Source organism: Rana temporaria, chromosome 5 (assembly GCF_905171775.1).
Source record: "Rana temporaria chromosome 5, aRanTem1.1, whole genome shotgun sequence".
NCBI classification, from domain to species: domain Eukaryota; kingdom Metazoa; phylum Chordata; class Amphibia; order Anura; family Ranidae; genus Rana; species Rana temporaria.
This window is the reverse complement of record NC_053493.1, coordinates 398,708,808-398,726,759: the sequence shown is the minus strand read 5'-3', so window position 1 is coordinate 398,726,759 and position 17,952 is coordinate 398,708,808. Positions and strand designations below refer to the sequence as shown.

The 17,952-nt window shown below is 42.1% G+C and overlaps 1 protein-coding gene across 2 annotated transcripts in view; it reads left to right on the top strand.

Annotated features, from left to right (window-relative positions):
- Positions 1–17,952, top strand: part of ADCY8 (adenylate cyclase 8) — a 387,999-nt gene that overhangs the window by 154,568 nt on the left and 215,479 nt on the right. For both annotated transcript variants that reach the window (XM_040354976.1, XM_040354977.1), the window contains exon 4: positions 2,637–2,748. In XM_040354976.1, coding sequence (XP_040210910.1) covers positions 2,637–2,748 — 112 coding nt within the window. The remainder of the gene's footprint in view (positions 1–2,636; positions 2,749–17,952) is intronic.

The window sequence follows — 17,952 nt, the reverse complement described above, 5'->3', positions numbered from 1 at the left end:
GATAGAAGTGAGTAAACAATTTTTTTTTATTTAATGTTTTTATTTTTTACATTAAAGGCAAGCTGTTAAAAGAAAGTTTATTTTTAGGGTGGAGCTCTGCTTTAATGATATCTCTTTTTTAAGGACAAGTGTCAATGCATAAAATAAACCATGTGCTGCCGCATACAATATCGCACACACAGAGAAGAGTGAATGGAGCCTTAATTATTTTATAGTGAATTCATACAGTGACTGCATTCATTTATATTTCTTCAATCTGTGCTCGGAATAAAGGAAAGCATTTCAAACATTAAATAATAATTGTAAATGAACCTTCCAGAGGATTATGTTCTCTACACAACATATGTGTGAGATTTATTACACAGCGGAAAGATGGTTCTCCTTAGAGGTCTAATAAAACAGAACCCAACCACAGGCCTGATTGGTAAGCCATACGTGGCGTGATTTGATTTAAGCTGTTTTTTTTATTTTTTTTTTGTTTTTTTTTTCCTTATTGAAGCCAATGTGGCCATTATCATAACCCATCAATCAATATTTGATTTAATGTGCTGGATGCACGCTAGTGTTGGTTTCATAACAAGAATAATTATTCCATCTGCACACTCCAATAAATATGTGGATCGGTCCCAGAATTCATGTAATGCCGGCCGGCGTGATCACAGCGAGATGTAACTATGTCCAAATCAGCCGCATTATGACATCATGGATACACTGCTATTGTACATAAGAAGAATGGGGATTATTTAATAATAAGATAGATAGATGGATCTAGATAGATAAATAAATCTAGATAGATAGATTGAGATAGATAGATTGCGATAGATTGAGTTAGATAGATATACAGACATATAGATGGACAAACAGATAGACAGGCAGATAGATAGATAGATAGATAGATAGATAGATAGATAGATAGATAGATAGATAGATAGATCGATAGACAAACAGACAGATAGACAGACAAACAGACATGTAGATAGACAGACAAACAGACATGTAGATAGACAGACAAACAGACAGTTATACATTCAGATAGACAGACAAACAGACAGATAGATAGATAGATGGACAGATAGACAGACAAACAGACAGGTAGACCGACAGACAAACAGACAGAAAGACAGATAGATAGACAGACAGACAAACAGACATGTAGATATATAGATAGATAGATAGATAGATAGATAGATAGATAGATAGATAGATAGATAGATAGATCGATAGACAAACAGACAGATAGACAGACAAACAGACATGTAGATAGACAGACAAACAGACATGTAGATAGACAGACAAACAGACAGTTATACATACAGACATACAGATATACAGACAAACAGACAGAAAGACAGATAGATAGATAGACGGACAGCTAGACAGATAGACAGACAAACAGACAGGTAGACAGACAGACAAACAGACAGAAAGATAGATAGACAGACAGACAAACAGACAGGTAGATAGATAGATAGATAGATAGATAGATAGATAGATAGATAGACAGACATACAGACAGACAGACAGATAGATAGATAGATAGATAGATAGATAGATAGATAGATAGACAGATAGATCTAGATAGAAAGATCTACATAGTTAGATAGAGATGGATGGATCTAGATAGTTAGAGAAAGGTAGATAGATAAATAGATCAAAATAGATAGATAATGCAGGCCCCCCCATAAAAAAACTACCACTGCGCAGGAGTGACATCATGCAGTTCTGGCTAGACACACAGGAAGACAGGCAAAGATGAAATGCGGCCTCCAGCTGTGACAACAAGGGCTTCGTTTGCAGGTAAGTTTCACATAATGTGCTAGTCCGAGTCATCAGCTGTCAATGGGCTTCCCCGCTGACAGCTGAATAAAAAAAATAGTAATAAAAAACAACAGAGTGGGATCCCCCATCCAAAATCCATACCAGACCCTTATCCGAGCATGCAGCCTGGCAGGTCAGGAAAAGGGGAGGGGCGAGTGAGTGCCCCCCCCAAACCGTACCAGGCCACATGCCCTCAACATGTGGAGGTGGGTGCTTTGGAGTTCTGACCAACCCCACCCCAAAGCACCTTGTCCCCACCATGTTGATGGGGACAAGGGTCTATTCCCGACAACCGTGGGCTGTGGTTGTGGGGGTCTGCAGGCAGGGGGTTTATCGGAATCTGGATTGGATGATGGAAATCAGCAGAACTTCACCACATGTGCTAAGCTCTGGGAAAAATGAGTGCAACTGCCACAGTCTATTTGCCTTTAGTATTCTCCCCATAGTGTATCCTGGTGCCATCTCTTCCCCAGGTAAGCAAAGCACACACAACGGGTCATCCACACGACATAGAAGAAAATGTGATTCATCAGACGCAGGTCACTTCCATCTTTAATTCTCACATGTAGACGCTTCTGCCTGTGGACAACGGTCAGCATGGGGCACCCTGTCCGGTCTGCTGCTACACAGCCCCAAACACAACAAACTGCGATGCCCATTTTTTTCTGCTTTCAACACGTCCACTTCAGGGACAACTTGTTCACTTGCTGCCTATATATATATATATTTCAATTACCTACATTGTTGTGGCTTACTGTCATATGATGTTGTGTGTCCATGAGCTATAAATTAATAAAACATTTTTGTTTTCTTTGCAGTATTCTTTTTGCAGATGTCAAAGGATTCACCAATCTGTCCACTACCTTATCAGCACAAGAATTAGTCCGAATGTTGAATGAACTCTTTGCGAGGTTTGATCGCCTAGCTCATGTGAGTCCAATCATATCACAGTTCTCTTTTGATTGTTGGCTATTACGTTTTATCATTGCATTCTGGAATCCGATTGCTGGGGAGCGGGGTCATATTTTTATTTTGTATTTATTGGTATTGTATTTTATGTATTGTTTTAGAATTGTTCAGTCTTTACATTTATTGATTCACAAATTGTAATGTCTGTATTATAGGTAGATGAGATTGAGTACACTTTTATTATTATTAATATTATAATACAGGATTTATATTTTTTATTCATTTATTGGCATTTTTGTTTCTTAGGTAAAAGTTCAAAAAAATTCACCAAAAAAAAAAAAAAAAAAAGATTTCAAAAAAGGTTTACTTGCCAAAAATAAGGCACCTGATTTTTAAATATTGTTATTGTATTTTATGTATTGTTTTTATATTTATTGATACTTTAAAGATGAGGTTGAATCCACTTTTATTATTATTATTATTATTATTATTATTATTATTATTATTATTATAATACAGGATTTATATTTTTATTTATTTATTGGCATTTGTGTTTCTTAGGTAAAAGTTCAAAAAAATTCACAAAGAAAAAATAAGATTTCAAAAAAGGTTTACTTGCCATCATCTCCTGTTTACTCGCCTCTCAGTCGGCGGTCACATACACAGTCCCACCTCCGCCATCGGCATTGGACCAGCTCCTGCGATGGACAGAACACTGGTCCAATGCCGGTGGCGGAGGCAGGACTGTGTGTGTAACGTGAGAGCCGAGTAAACAGGAGATGCCGGTTCAGTGAATTCCGACGACGCTCATCCCCCTCCTTCCCCTCCGAGGTACACTATCGGTGTATAACACACACCCGTGATTTGCCCCCTATCCTCAGGGGAAAAAAGTGTGTGTTATACGCCAATATATATACAGTAGTTAAAGGGAACTTCCAGATTCTGATAAGCCCTCCGCCTGCAGATCCCCACAACCACAAGCCAAAGTTCTGGTGAAGAGGCCCTTTTTCTCATCAACATGTGGACACAATTCCTCGTCAGGGGATTACCCATTTAAAAAAAAAAGAAATGTGCCACATGGAGCCGGACCTCTCCACCCCACTTACCGGTCCTGTGGGGGAACCCCGATGATCTGTAGATACTTTAACACTGGATTGCAAAGTATTGGAGGGCTTAAAGCAACAGCTACTGTAAATACACAAATGAAATACATAGAAGGGAGCTGTGCTACCTGTCAAAGGACTTGGATAGATAGATAGATAGATAGATAGATAGATAGATAGATAGATAGATAGATAGATAGATAGATAGATAGATAGATAGATAGATAGATAGGAAAAAAATACCGTTGTAGTTGCGCTGTGAATAAGTATATAAACAAATTACTACAACAAGTGGTAATAAACAACAAGTGGTAGTAAAAGTGGTACTAAAACATATATATAAAACTATAACAATTGTGTTTGAAATTAAGTTCAATGAAGTCCAAGAAAACACAATCAGTGCAAAATCTTCCTGTGGTTCAAAAATGAAGAAAACCCGCCACCAAAAGTGAAGGCAACAACAGGAATGCAGGCTTACCAGATGGCAAGCAAGGATAGCTTGCGGCTGTAAACCCCAGCCCGGCCCTTTAACATAAGCTGCAGCACTCGCTAATGAAGGCAATCAATGAATCCTCAAGACATCCTCAATACAATCCTGTCACCTGATAACGTCAGCACGTCTCCTTCTCCCGACACGCGTTTCGTCACACAAATGACGTTGTCTGCCCCAGAGGACGTCATTTGTGTGAGGAAACGCGCGTCGGTAGAAGGAGATGTGCTGATATTAACGCGTGACAGTCCGGACGGGCGTTCGCTTAGCCGGCCGGCTTTATTTTACATGCTGTTCCTACGATCGTTTTCTTGTAAGTGTTTCTTATCTCATTAAATTTGATACTACTTTTACGGTATTTCACTATTGTGAGTCCCTATTATTTTCTCTGTATTCCATCTGACTGGGAACATCCGTGTCTTGAGGATTCATTGATTGCCTTCATTAGCGAGTGCTGCAGCTTGTGTTAAAGGCCTGGGCTGGGGTTTACAGCCGCAAGCTTTCCTTGCTTGCCATCTGGTAAGCCTGCATTCCTGTTGTTGTCTTCACTTTTGGTGGTGGGTTTTCTTAATTTTTGAACCCCAGGAAGATTTTGCACTGATTGGGCCAGATTCTCAAAAGAGATACGACGGCGCATCTCCAGATACGCCGTTGTATCTCTGCCTAGCGCCGTCGTATCTATGCGACTGATTCTTAGAATCAGTTATGCATAGATATCCATTAGATCCGACAGGCGTAAGTCTCTTACGCCGTCGGATCTTAACTGCATTTTTTTTTGGCCCACTAGATGGCGCTTCCGTCGAAATACGCGTCGAGTATGCAAATTAGCTAGATACGCGAATTCCCGAACGTTTGCCAGGCCGACGCAGTAAAGTTACAACGTTTACGTTAGGCGTTTCCCGGCGTAAAGTTGCCCCTGGGTCTATGAGGCGCAGTCAATGTTAAGTATGGCCGGCGTTCCCGCGTCGAAAATTTATAAAATTACGTTGTTTGCGTAAGTCGTCCGTGAATGGGGCTGGACGTAATTTACGTCCACGTCAAAACCAATGACGTCCTTGCGACGTCATTTAGAGCAATGCACGCTGGGATATTTTAGGGACGGCGAATGCGCAGGTTTGGTTGGATGCGGGGACGCGCTTCATTTAAATGAAACACGCCCCCTACCCGCCGAATTTGAATTCCGCCGGGTGTTTACACTACGCCGCCGCAACTTTACAGGCAAGTGCTTTGTGAATAAAGCACTTGCCTGAAAAACTTGCGGCGGTGTAACGTAAATGAGATACGTTACGCCCGCACAAGTTTGCGCCCATCTACGTGAATCTGGGCCATTGTGTTTTCTTGGACTTCATTGAACTTAATTTCAAACACAACTGTTAGTTTCATTTATATGTTTTATTACCACTTTTACTACCACTTGTTGTTTATCACCACTTGTTGTAGTAATTTGTTTATATACTTATTCACAGCGCAACTACATTTTTTCGATAGATAGATAGATAGATAGATAGATAGATAGATAGATAGATAGATAGATAGATAGATAGATAGATAGAAAAAAGATAGATAGACTGTAGATATGAAGATAGATAGTTGGATAGATAAATAGATGACGATAGATAGGGATATAGATCAGGATATAGATAGATGGACATAGATAGATAGATAACAATAGATAGGTAGGGATATACAGTAGATAGACAGACAGACTTGACTGGCTCCTTGAGTTGCTTCTCCCTCTCCCAGTCTAATTCTGCTGTAAAGTGACTGATATCAGATCCATTTGAGGTACTTAAACTTCTGACATTTATAAAAATCCATATAATGTGTCCAGGATTACAGAGCCCCATTAATATGTCCTTTATAGAAATGATTTTACTGAATGATATCATCAATGTGAGCTCCCAGAAGGCGGCTTCCTTTTGTCTTCCACATTGTGGACATAAGTGAATTCCCGTCCGTCTGTCATTGCAGACAAATTGCAGTAACAGGAGCCCGTCATACAATACAATGGGGGAGCATGAGTAACACAATTACCTGTACACACATGAGGAGAGGCACTTAGAGATGCATGGTGGAGCATCCATTCTTCTCCTGGGATCTCACCACCCAACCATGACATGTCACAAGACTTGGGAAACACAGAGCTTCATTTATCTTCTCCCACATGGTGTATTTTTCCTTTAATAATATATATTTATTTATTTAGTTTGCAAAAATTTTGTGCTTCAACAAAGTATTGAGCAAAGGCTGTGAATACTTATGTACATGGGATTTTTCTTCATTTTTTATTTTTAATAAATGTGCAAACATTTCAAACAAACTTCTTTCACGTATTGATTGTAGAATTGTGAGGAAAATAATGAATTTAATACATTTTGTAATAAGGCTGTAATATAACAAAATGTGGAAAAAGTGAAGCACTCTGAATACTTCCCGGATGCGCTGTATATATTGAAGCACGACTGGCACACAAAGGTATTTCTGCTATGTGTGGTCACTAATTCAAAACTATCTAAATCACAACTATGGGGCGTATAGAGTGTTTCCCCAAAAATAAGACCTTGCGCTATTTTCCAGGACGGCTGCAATATAAGCCCTTCCCCGAAAATAAGCCCTAGTTTAAAATGCTTGTCAAATCCGATAATCCACTCTATTACAGTATTATATAACATACAATGTGTGTGTTTCTGTAATATAATTGCGGGGAAGAGAGCTCCGGAGGGTCACAGAAGCACAGAGCGGCGCTATAACGAAGGTATTTGGCACAATTATATTACAGGAACACACACATTGTACATTATATAATACTGTAATAGAGTGGATTATAGGATTTTACTAGCATTTTATCTCAGTTTACACTGGGGATTCCTGTCAGGCAGGGGGAGAGGGAGAGAGAAGACAGCACATTACATGGTAAGACCTACCCCGAAAATAAGCCCGACTGTGTCTTTTGTTGCCAAAATTAATATAAGACCCGGGCTTATTTTTGGGGAAACATGTAGCTAGATTCAGAGAGGGCATCCTAACTTTGCGGCCGCATAGCGTATCGTGTTTACACTACGCCGCCGTAAGTTAGCGAGGCAAGTACATGATTCACAAAGTACTTGCCTGCTAAGTTACGGCGGCATAGCGTAAATCGGGCGGGCGTAATGGCGCCTAATTCAAATTTAGCTAAGGAGGCGTGTTTTATGTTAATGGGGCTTGACCTGGCGTGATTGACGTATTTTACGAACGGCGCATGCGCCGTCCGCCTACATATCCCAGTGTGCATTGCGGCAAAGTATGCCGCACGGTCCTATTGATTTCGACGTGGACGTAAATGACGTAAAACCCTATTCACTGACGACTAACGCAAACGACGTAAAATTTTCAAATTTCGACGCGGGAATGATGGCCATACTTAACATTGACTACGCCTCCTAGGGGCAGCTTTATCTTTAGGCGGCCTATCTCTTACGGAAACGGCGTATCTTTACTGCGACGGGCGCACGTACGTTCGTTAATAGGCGTATCTAGTGATTTACATATTCTACGCCAAACTCAATGGAAGTGCCACCTAGCAGCCAGCCTAAATACTGCACCCTAAGATACGACGGCGCAAGCCGTCGTATCTTAGATAGGTTTAAGTGTATCTCTGTTTGAGAATACACTTAAACTTAAGATCTACTGATACGCCGGCCTAACTCTTTATGAATCTAGCTATAGGTATATAGCTATGTACAAACTGAGGGACAGCAACACAGGGACAGCAACACACTAGATGCCCAAAAACAACATATAGGGGCATTTTTAAGCTAGTGAGTGAAAAATTATTTCAACCAGTCAGGTATTTTTAAATATATTTACAAACATTAAACACAAATTAAAAAAAATATATATACATAAATTATATATGATGTTTTATTTTTTTACTGAATATGTTTTTTTTTTAAGGTAGTCCTATTTCTTTGCAATTTTTATTTTTCATATATATATATATATATATATATATATATATATATATATATATAATTTTTTTCAGGTATTTTTAAATATATTTACAAACACTAAACACAAATTTAAAAAAAAAAAATATATATATATATATATATATATATATATATATATATATATATATATTTTTTTTTTCTTTTACTAAATATGTTTTTTTTAAGGTAGTCCTATTTCTTTGCAGTATTTATTTTTCATATATATATATATATATATATATATATATATATATATATATATATATATATATAGTTATTTTGTTCTATATTACCACTTCTTCTGTAGTGGACAAAACGGGGAGTTCTGAGAGATTTCACCACCAATTTGCCAGTGACTACCCCAAACTGAAATATCAGTTTTGGGTTAGTTGACCTTTGATTATGTTCTTTGTGTATTTATATATATTTCATATAAATTAATAATCTGTATTTTTTTTTTTTTTTTTGGAAAAGAAGGTCCATGTTTAAGCTGGCCATAGACTAGAATATTTGCAAGTGACGATTTATACAAATATTGGTACATTGATGACTTGTGAATATTATTTGAAAGTATTTCAAACTTTTGTTTGCTCTTAGCATTCAAGTTTGGAATGAGTGTATATTACCAAACAAATTCTACACTCACTGGCCCAGATTCAAGTAGAATCGCGCAATATTTGCGTGGGCAAAGAGCAAATTTTTTTCTCTGCGCCCACGCAAATATTGCGCTTTGCCCGCGATTCACGGAGCAGTTGCTCCGTAAATTGCGCGGGCAATATGCTAAGCAGCCGGGCGCAAGGTTGCCTAATGTAAATGATCCCGCCGGGGGCGGGAATCATTTAAATTAGGCGCGCTCCCGCGCCGAGCGAACAGCGCATGCTCCGTCGGGAAACTTTCCCGACGTGCATTGCGGCAAATGACGTCGCAAGGACGTCATTTGCTTGTAAGTAAACGTAAACGACGTTAAATTTGAACGTCGCGAGCGGGAGGCGCAGCTATACTTTAGCATTGGCTGCGCCTGCTATAGCAGGAGCAACCTTATGCTAAAGGCGCCGTACGGAAACTCTGTACCTTGCGTGAGAAGGGCCCGCGCAACTTTTGTGAATCGGTGGTAATATGCAATTTGCATACTACACGCCGATCACAAAGGCCGCGCCCCCTAGCGGCCAACGCAAGAATGCAGCCTGGGATGTGAAGGCATAAGGAGGCTTATGTTTGTCACATCCTAGGCTGCATTCGGTGTAACGAGGTTCCTGAATCAGGAGCACTCGTTACACCGGAGCAAGTAAGCACTTGCGCCGCGCAACCTACGGTTGCGCGGGCGCAAGTGCTTCTTGAATCTGGGCCACTGTTTGTTTATTTATTTGAGAAAAAATTTCCATCCTGCTACTTCAAATCTTCTCATGACTGCAGTCAAAATTGAACGTCAGTTTGACCCCACTAACCATTGGAAAAAAATGAATGGACCTTTTTTTAAATTCTACCAGTGTATGACCAGCCTAACATTAAAATTGTTTGCAGGTGTCTCCCTTAGCTAGCTGAAGGAGACACCCATGCACGCATGCTCCTATCTGGGACCTGAGCTAAGCTGTGTGGATCCATAGACACACATAGGTAGATTCACAAAGAGTTAGGCCAGCTTATCTACAGATAAGCCGACCTAACTCTGAATCTAAGCCGGCCTATGTTTAAGTGTATTCTCAAACAGAGATACACTTAAACATACCTAAGATAGGCTGGCTTGCACCATTCTATCTTAGGTTGCAATGTTTCTTTTGGCCGCTAGATGGCGCTTCCATTGCGGCCGGCCTAGATGATGTAAATGAGAGGATACACCGATTCCCGACGATTTACGAGCGTACGCCGGGCCTACACCGTCGAATTACGTCGTTTCCGTAAGCGATAGGCCGCCTAAAGTTATTCCATTGTTATGAGGTGGAATAACAATGTTAAGTATGGCCGTCGTTCCCGCCGCGAGGTTTGAATTTTTTACGTTGTTTGCGCAAGTCGTCCGCGAATCGGGATTTACGTCGTTTACGTACGCGTCGAAATCAATAGGCCCGTACGGCCTACTTAGCCGCAATGCGCACTGGGAAATGTAGTCGCCCGGCGCATGCGCAGTGTAAAAAACGTCAAAAAACGTGAGGTCAAGCCTCATTTCAATACTACACGCCCCCTCCCAGTCATTTGAATTAGGCGCGCTTACGCCCGCTCGTTTTAGGCTACGCCGCCGAAAATTTGAAGGTAAGTGGTTTGAGAATCACTTCTAACCTAAATAATTTTCGGCGGTGTAGCCTAAAAAGAGTAGGCTAGGCCGTCCTAATTTTAGGCGCCCGTACGTGAATCTACCCAACAGTGCCCAGCAATCCACAACGCTGCTCACTCCTCCTCCCAGCAATTTGACTTACAGCAGTAGAAGCTCATTGATCTATTGCCTTCAGTAACCTTCTCTCCAACCCAGAAGTACAGGGACCAGCATGGATTATCCTGGAACCAGTGGGGGTACAAAGGAACCGCAGGTATGTGTTTGGGGACAGGACGGCATAGCAAGATTGGGGGGCGTTTTTTGCCTAAATCCATAGCAGCCATTCTCAGCCAAGGTTCTATGGAATCCTATAGGGTACCTCCAGAGGTTGCCAAGAGTTCCTTCAGCTGTTGCTGGTTGGCTTTCCATCTGATGGTGCAATTATTTTGGGTCTGATGCCACTTGGCAGAGCCAACACCATGACACCAATGATCTTTTTAGCTGTCTGTAAGTGTGGCATTCTGACCTAGCAGAAGTAGACACCCTTGCCTTTTTCCCCTCCCATCTGGGACCTGAACAGTGGCGGCTGGTGCTCAAAATGTGCCAATGTGCTGCCAGTTTGCCCCATAAATTGCCTCCAGTGTGCTACCAGTTTGCCCCATCAAATGCCGCCAATGTGCTGCCAGTTTGCCCCATCAAATGCCGCCAATGTGCTGCCAGTTTGCCCCATCAAATGCCGCCAGTGTGCTGGCAGTTCGCCCCATCAAATGGTGCCAGTGTGCTCATCAATTCCTGCCAGTGTGCTGCCAGTTTGCCCCATCAATTGCCGCCAGTGTGCTGCCAGTTTGCCCCATCAGATGCTGCCAGTTGCCCCATAGATTTCTGCCAGTGTGCTGCCAGTTTGCCCCATCAAATGCCACCAGTGTGCTGCCAGATTTGCCCCTTCAAATGCTGCCAGTGTGCTGCCAGATTTGTTCATCAAATGCCGCCAGTGTACCCCCCCCCCCCACCAGACACTTACCTGTCTCAGTCAAAGCTGTCCTCCGAGTCTTCTCTTTTCTCCCGTCCTCTTCATTCTCTTGCTATGACACAGTGACGCTGTGTCACAGCGCCTGTTGCTTCAGCCAATCAGGTGATTCCCTAACACAGCACTATGTAAGCAGCAAACGCAACGCCTATGGCTCTAATCAGGCACTTCCAAAACACCCCCACCACTGTAATTCAGATCAAGAGGCCGGACACCTGAATAGTGGGCGGCAGCGGCAACAATAGATAGATTCATGCAATGCATAAATCTATCCATTGTTGATTGACAGGTACAGGAGAGAGGGGGCGGCGCTCCTGCACCCACTATGGACGCACCGCCACTGGACTTGACCCAAGCTGTATGTGTCCATAGACACACACAGAACCCAGAAAGCCACATCACTGTTCATTCCTCCTTCCAGCAATTTTACTTATAGCAGTAAGAGCCCATTGCTCTATTGCCCTCAGTACCCTCCTCTACAACCCAGAAGTCTGGTGGATTGTCCCAGAACTGGTGGCAGTGCAAAGGGACAGGACACAGGACATAGCAAGGGCATTTTGTACCGTAATCCAGAGCAGCCATTTTCAACCAAGGTTCAGTGGAATCCTAGGATCTCTCTAGAGGTTGCTAGGAGTTCCTAGAGCTGTTGCAGGGTTGAATTTCCATCTAATGGTGTGTAATTACAGGTCTGGTGCCACTTGGCAAAGCCAACACCATGATATCAATGACCTTTTTAGCTGTCCGTAAGGTTGGCATTCTGACCAACATTTTAGGGGGTGTATTGTACCCACTGACCACCAATAAAATTATTTTTGTAAGGGTTCCCTCAGATCTAAATCATTATTTCAAGGGTTCCCCTGGGGTAAAAAAAAAAAAAAAAAAGTTGAGAAAGGCTGATCCAGAGAATGGGTTAGGGTAAAAAACACAGAGCACTTAGTACCACTTTCATTTTTTTTAATTGTAATTGAAACAAAGAGATTATCTCTCATATTCCACCATGCTCTGATCTCCGTCAAACCAGAAACTCCAACATAATCCCTGACACATTCATTTTCTATTAGTATGTTATTAATTGTGACTGCCTTCTACATGACCTTCAGACTATTTTCCACTGTATTAAAGCCTCTAAGCATACTCTATTTTTGTGCGGCCACAAATTCATTTATAAACAGGGAAAATTGCATTATGTCCTCTTTCAGGCAAGGCGTAGAGACATCCAGCCGTCATAACCTGACCTTCCTCTAGTGATTGGGTTTTCTATCCTCAGGGATCGTGTCTAGGACGGGGAAGATCTCTGCAACCAAATCTGCTGACTCAGGCTAAATAGAATGTCTTTACTAGAGGAGACCATCTTAAAGGAATGCTGAACTTATCGTTATTTGATACTTAAAGGAACACTGAAGTCAATTTTTTTTTGGTAAAATAACAAACATGTTATACTTACCTGTTACCAGTTACCTTAGCTAGTTTTGCACAGAGTGTCCCCGAACCCTGTCTTCTGGGGTCCTTCAGCAGCTGTCTTGGCTCCTCCTTGCGAGAGCTTTCTACCCTAATGCGAGCTCCCTCGCATGGTGGAAAGCTCTGGCGAGCGCGCTCCCGTGATACAGCGGCGGCCATCGCCGCCAACTATATCACTCGGCCCCGGCGTGCCGCGTCATTGGATGTGATTGACAGCATCGCCAGCCAATGGCTGCGCTGCTATCAATCCATCCAACCTAGCCAATCAACGGCCAGGCTGGGAACCGAACAGGATGACGGGGACGCGCGTGGGATTTTCGAGGGGTGAGGGAAGTCAAACAGGGGCTGGGGGGGGGGGGGAGTAGTGCTGTCCGATGTTTTTTTACCCTAATGCATAGGATGCATTAAAGTGAAAAAACATTTACCTTTACAACCCCTTTAAGAGCCTGTTTGTAATGGTTCGGATGTTTTCCTCCATCTTTTACTACTTTACTACTTTTTGTTTACGCTTCGATCCATTAGTTCTGTGCTTATTTTTTTTTTTTTTTATTCTTTTAGTTTTTTCTTCTTCTTCTTCTTCTTCTTCTTCTTCTTCTTCTTCTTCTATTTCTTTATTATTATTATACAGGATTTATATAGCGCCATCAGTTTGCGCAGCGCTTTATGACCAGATAGTTCAAGCCGTGATTTGTCATAATTGTCTCAAAGCACTTGTTCCGTAAGCCCGCCTAATTCAAATGTGGAAGGGGGGGGCGTGTTTTATGTTAATCAACTGTGACCCGACGTGATTGACGTTTTTCATGAACGGCGCATGCACCGTCTGTGGAAATCTTCCAGTGCGCATTGCTCCTAATACGCCGCAAGGACGTATTGGTTTTGACGTGGACATAAATGACGTCCAGTCCCATTCACGGATGACTTACGCAAATAACGTAAATTTTAAAATTTTCGACGCGGGAACGACAGCCATACTTAACATTGGCTGCGCCTCATAGACCCAGGGGCAACTTTATGCCGGGAAAAGCCTAACGTAAACGTTGTAACTTTACTGCGTCGGCCGCGCATACGTTCGGGAATTCGCGTATCTAGCTAATTTGCATACTCGACGGGGAAATCGACGGAAGCGCCACCTAGCGAGCAAAAAAAAAATACGCCTGTCGGATCTAATGAATATCTATGCGTAACTGATTCTAAGAATCAGTCGCATAGATACGACGGCGCTAGGCAGAGATACGACGGCGTATCTGGAGATGCGCCGTCGTATCTCTTTTGTGAATCTGGGCCAAAGTGTCCCACTCTAATTAGCTAATTAAGCCATAACACCTGCAAAGGGTTCCTGAGACTTTAAATGGTCTCTCAGTCTGGTTCAGTAGGAATCACAATCATGGGAAAGACTGCTGACCTGACAGTTGTGCAGAAAACCGTTTCATCTGCTGGTGTTGGTCCACTGTGCTTCATTAAGTCCGGGGTTACCGCAGCCGTCTACCAGGAGATTCTGGAGCACTTTATGCTTCCTTCCACAGACAAGCTATATGGAGATGCTGACTTCATTTTCCAGCAGGACTTGGCACCTCCCACACTGCCAAAAGCAAAAAAACCTGGTTCCATGACTGTGGGATTACTGTGCTTGATTGGCCAGCAAACTAGCCTGACCTGAACCCCATAGAGAATCTCTGGGGCATTGCCAAGAGAAAGTTCCACCTGATCCTTTTTTCATACGAAGGGTCATGGTGATGTGGTAAGTAGGCACTTACCTCTACCTTTCACCGGGTGTCGCCAGTTTGATATCTGTTCCGTGGTGATGGTGTCTACTCTCAAGTCCACTATTTGATGCATGGACTTACCAATGATTATCATTTAGTGACAATTGCTGAATTTTTTGGACCTGTTTGCACCTATTTTTTAATGTTGTCATTATATAAGCACTTGCACTTTAAATCACTATTATATTGTTGACCTTATAGTTAATATATTGTTTCAAGCTAGAATTTGGAATTTATTTGTCACCTACTATTCGCGCCCCCTTATTATTATACACCCCCCACATAGCCAAGAGAAAGATGAGAGGCATGAGACCCAACAATGCAGAAGAGCTGAAGGCCGCTATTGAAGCAACCTGGTCTTCCATAACACCTCAGCAGTGCCACAGACTGATTGCTTCCATGCCACGCCGCATTGAGGGGCCCAAACCAAGTACTGAGTACATATACATGCTTCTACTTTTTAGAGGTCCGATATTGTTCTATGTACAATCCTTGTTTTATTGATTGCATGTAATATTCAAATTTTCTGAGATTGTGGATTTGGGGTTTTCATGAGCTGTAAATCATAATCATGCCACACGTTGCGGATTGTCACTTGCCACATCACCTGCCATATGTGGATTGTCACTTGCCACGTCACCTGCCACACATTGCGGATTGTCACTTGCCACATCACCTGCCACACATTGCGGATTGTCACTTGCCACGTCACCTGCCACACGTTACGGATTGTCACTTGCCACGTCGCCTGCCACACGTTGCGGATTGTCACTTGCCACGTCACCTGCCACACGTTACGGATTGTCACTTGCCACGTCGCCTGCCACCAGATGCGGATTGTCATTGCCATGTCACCTGCCACATGTTGCAGATTTTCACCTGCTGTGTCACTTTCCTGCTAAGGTGCTCTGTCCCAAAGTCAGGCAGCAGAGAGATTATGTAATCTCTCTGCTGCCCACGGCTGCCTACACAGTCACAGTGAGGGCGGAACTGCAAGGATGCAAAGCGGGCGCCGGGAGATGATGCCATCTTTCTGCTCCAGTGCCTGCCAGCTCCCTGATTGGCCAGCAGTGCTCACACACCGAGCCGCCCAGCTACCCCCCTCTCTCACCCGCCCGCTCACCGACCGAGGGCCTACTATCTCGCCCGCAGAGCCACACGCCTAAAAAAGAAGAAAAATTTGCGCTAACCCAAAATTAGTAAGTAATAACCAAATCACAGAAGGCAGCAATCACGTGATCTAACACAGGTAAGAATAAAAAAGGAAAAAATTGCGCCAACTAAAAATTATTATCAATTAAGTCCATATGTGAATAACATAAGGTTAGGATAAAAATAAAAGTCCAATAAAGCAATGGCGAAAATTCGGACAGACAGCACCCCAGTGCACTTGAAAGGACCGTGTACCACCACCACATGGAATGAGGCTTACCAGAGATAAGCTTATTGCAAGCATTAATCAAACTCCAGACCAGGTTCTCTCAGAGATAGGTGTCACGGCATACGGTAATCCAAATATCACACAGACCAGAGCTGGACTCAGGATCCACAGCAGATAGACCACAACGTAGGATGTTTGTCAGCGATCGTATCATGCAGCACGGCAGTGAACCATATGCAAGGAAGGAGATAGTATGACTCCGTATGAAACAGTTTATTAAAATAACATAAAACTTACTTACGCAAATCAGGCAGTTTAAAAATATTGCCGGCCGGCAAAGACAGGAGCCCTTCCTCCTAGCGTAAACGCGGTGACGTCACTGCACGCCGTCGAACCAGATGCGTTTCGTCATACGTTGACGTTCTCAATGGGGATTGCCGGCCGGCAATATTTTCAAACTGCCTGATTTGCACAGCTTTGTGTAAGTAAGTTTTATGTTATTTTAATAAACTGTTTCATATGGAGTTATACTATGGTGCGGTCTCCTTCCTTGCGTATGGTTCACTGCCGTGCTGCATGATACGATCGCTGACAAACATCCTACGTTGTGGTCTATCTGCTGTGGATCCTGAGAGCCGCACGCCTGCAGTCTCGTGGAGGCACCCACGGAGCCGCACGCTCTCACCCGCATTCTCTGAGGGGGCAATTGTCCTGTTGCCCCCCCTGGATCCGCCCCTGCTTTGCATGTAATGAGTCTCTCTCATATATTAGTTTCACCTTTTAAGTTGCATTAGTGAAATAAATGAACTTTTGCACGATGTTCACATTTTTCGACTTTCACCTGTATAGTCCACAGAAAGAATTGCTAAAATTACTAGCACAGCAGAGCGCAAAAGATTTTACAAGCTCATTGGATTCCTGGCATGTCGTTTGCAGTATAATCCTTTCCTTTGGCTACTTACATGTATTTCATTATTGCAATCTGCACCTAATGTTTCGTTCCCAAAAGCGAAATGTAACTGATTATCATTTGACATTATAAAAGGGGAAGCTGATCTTCCGCAAGACAGAATCGAATGTTTCAATCGCTCCGTTTCATCTTCGTCTGGTTTTAATGTCGGCATCCCCAGCTAATTGGAAATTTAACTATTACAAGGATGACATTTTGATAAGTCACTCATTTACCATGGCATGAAAAAATCTCCAGTGGAAATTTTCCATTGATAATTGAATGTAGTCTTTCTTTCTTTTCATAGACTATACTGTTCCACTTTTTTAATTGTGTTCTAGAGCCAGGAAAACAAAAGATTGGGTTAGCAGCCTTAGTGGCGGGGAAGGCCACATTGGCAAGACCTTATCTAGATTTATGCGTCTTAATGATGATGAGCAAATGCTTTGAAGTGTCTCTGCTGCTAAAAATAAATGCAAAAATGACATTTAAACAGGAATTCTAATTTAAAGTGTTTTTAAAGGATTACATTTTATTTTTAAATATTTTTAAATTGTTGCTTTACAATTTACCCAAACAAAATTGACGTCCTTTTTTTCACACAACGAAAGCTTTCTTTTGGTGGTGTTTGATCACCTCTGCGGTTTCTATTTTTTGTGCTATAAACAAAAAAAGACCAACAATTTTGAAAAAAAACCCCACAATATTTTTTACCTTTTGCTATAATAAATATCCAGAATAGGAAAAAAAAATATTCATCAGTTTAGGCCAATATGTATTCTTCTACATATTTTTGGTAAACAAAACCAAAAAAATGCAATAAGCAATTTTACATTGTCAT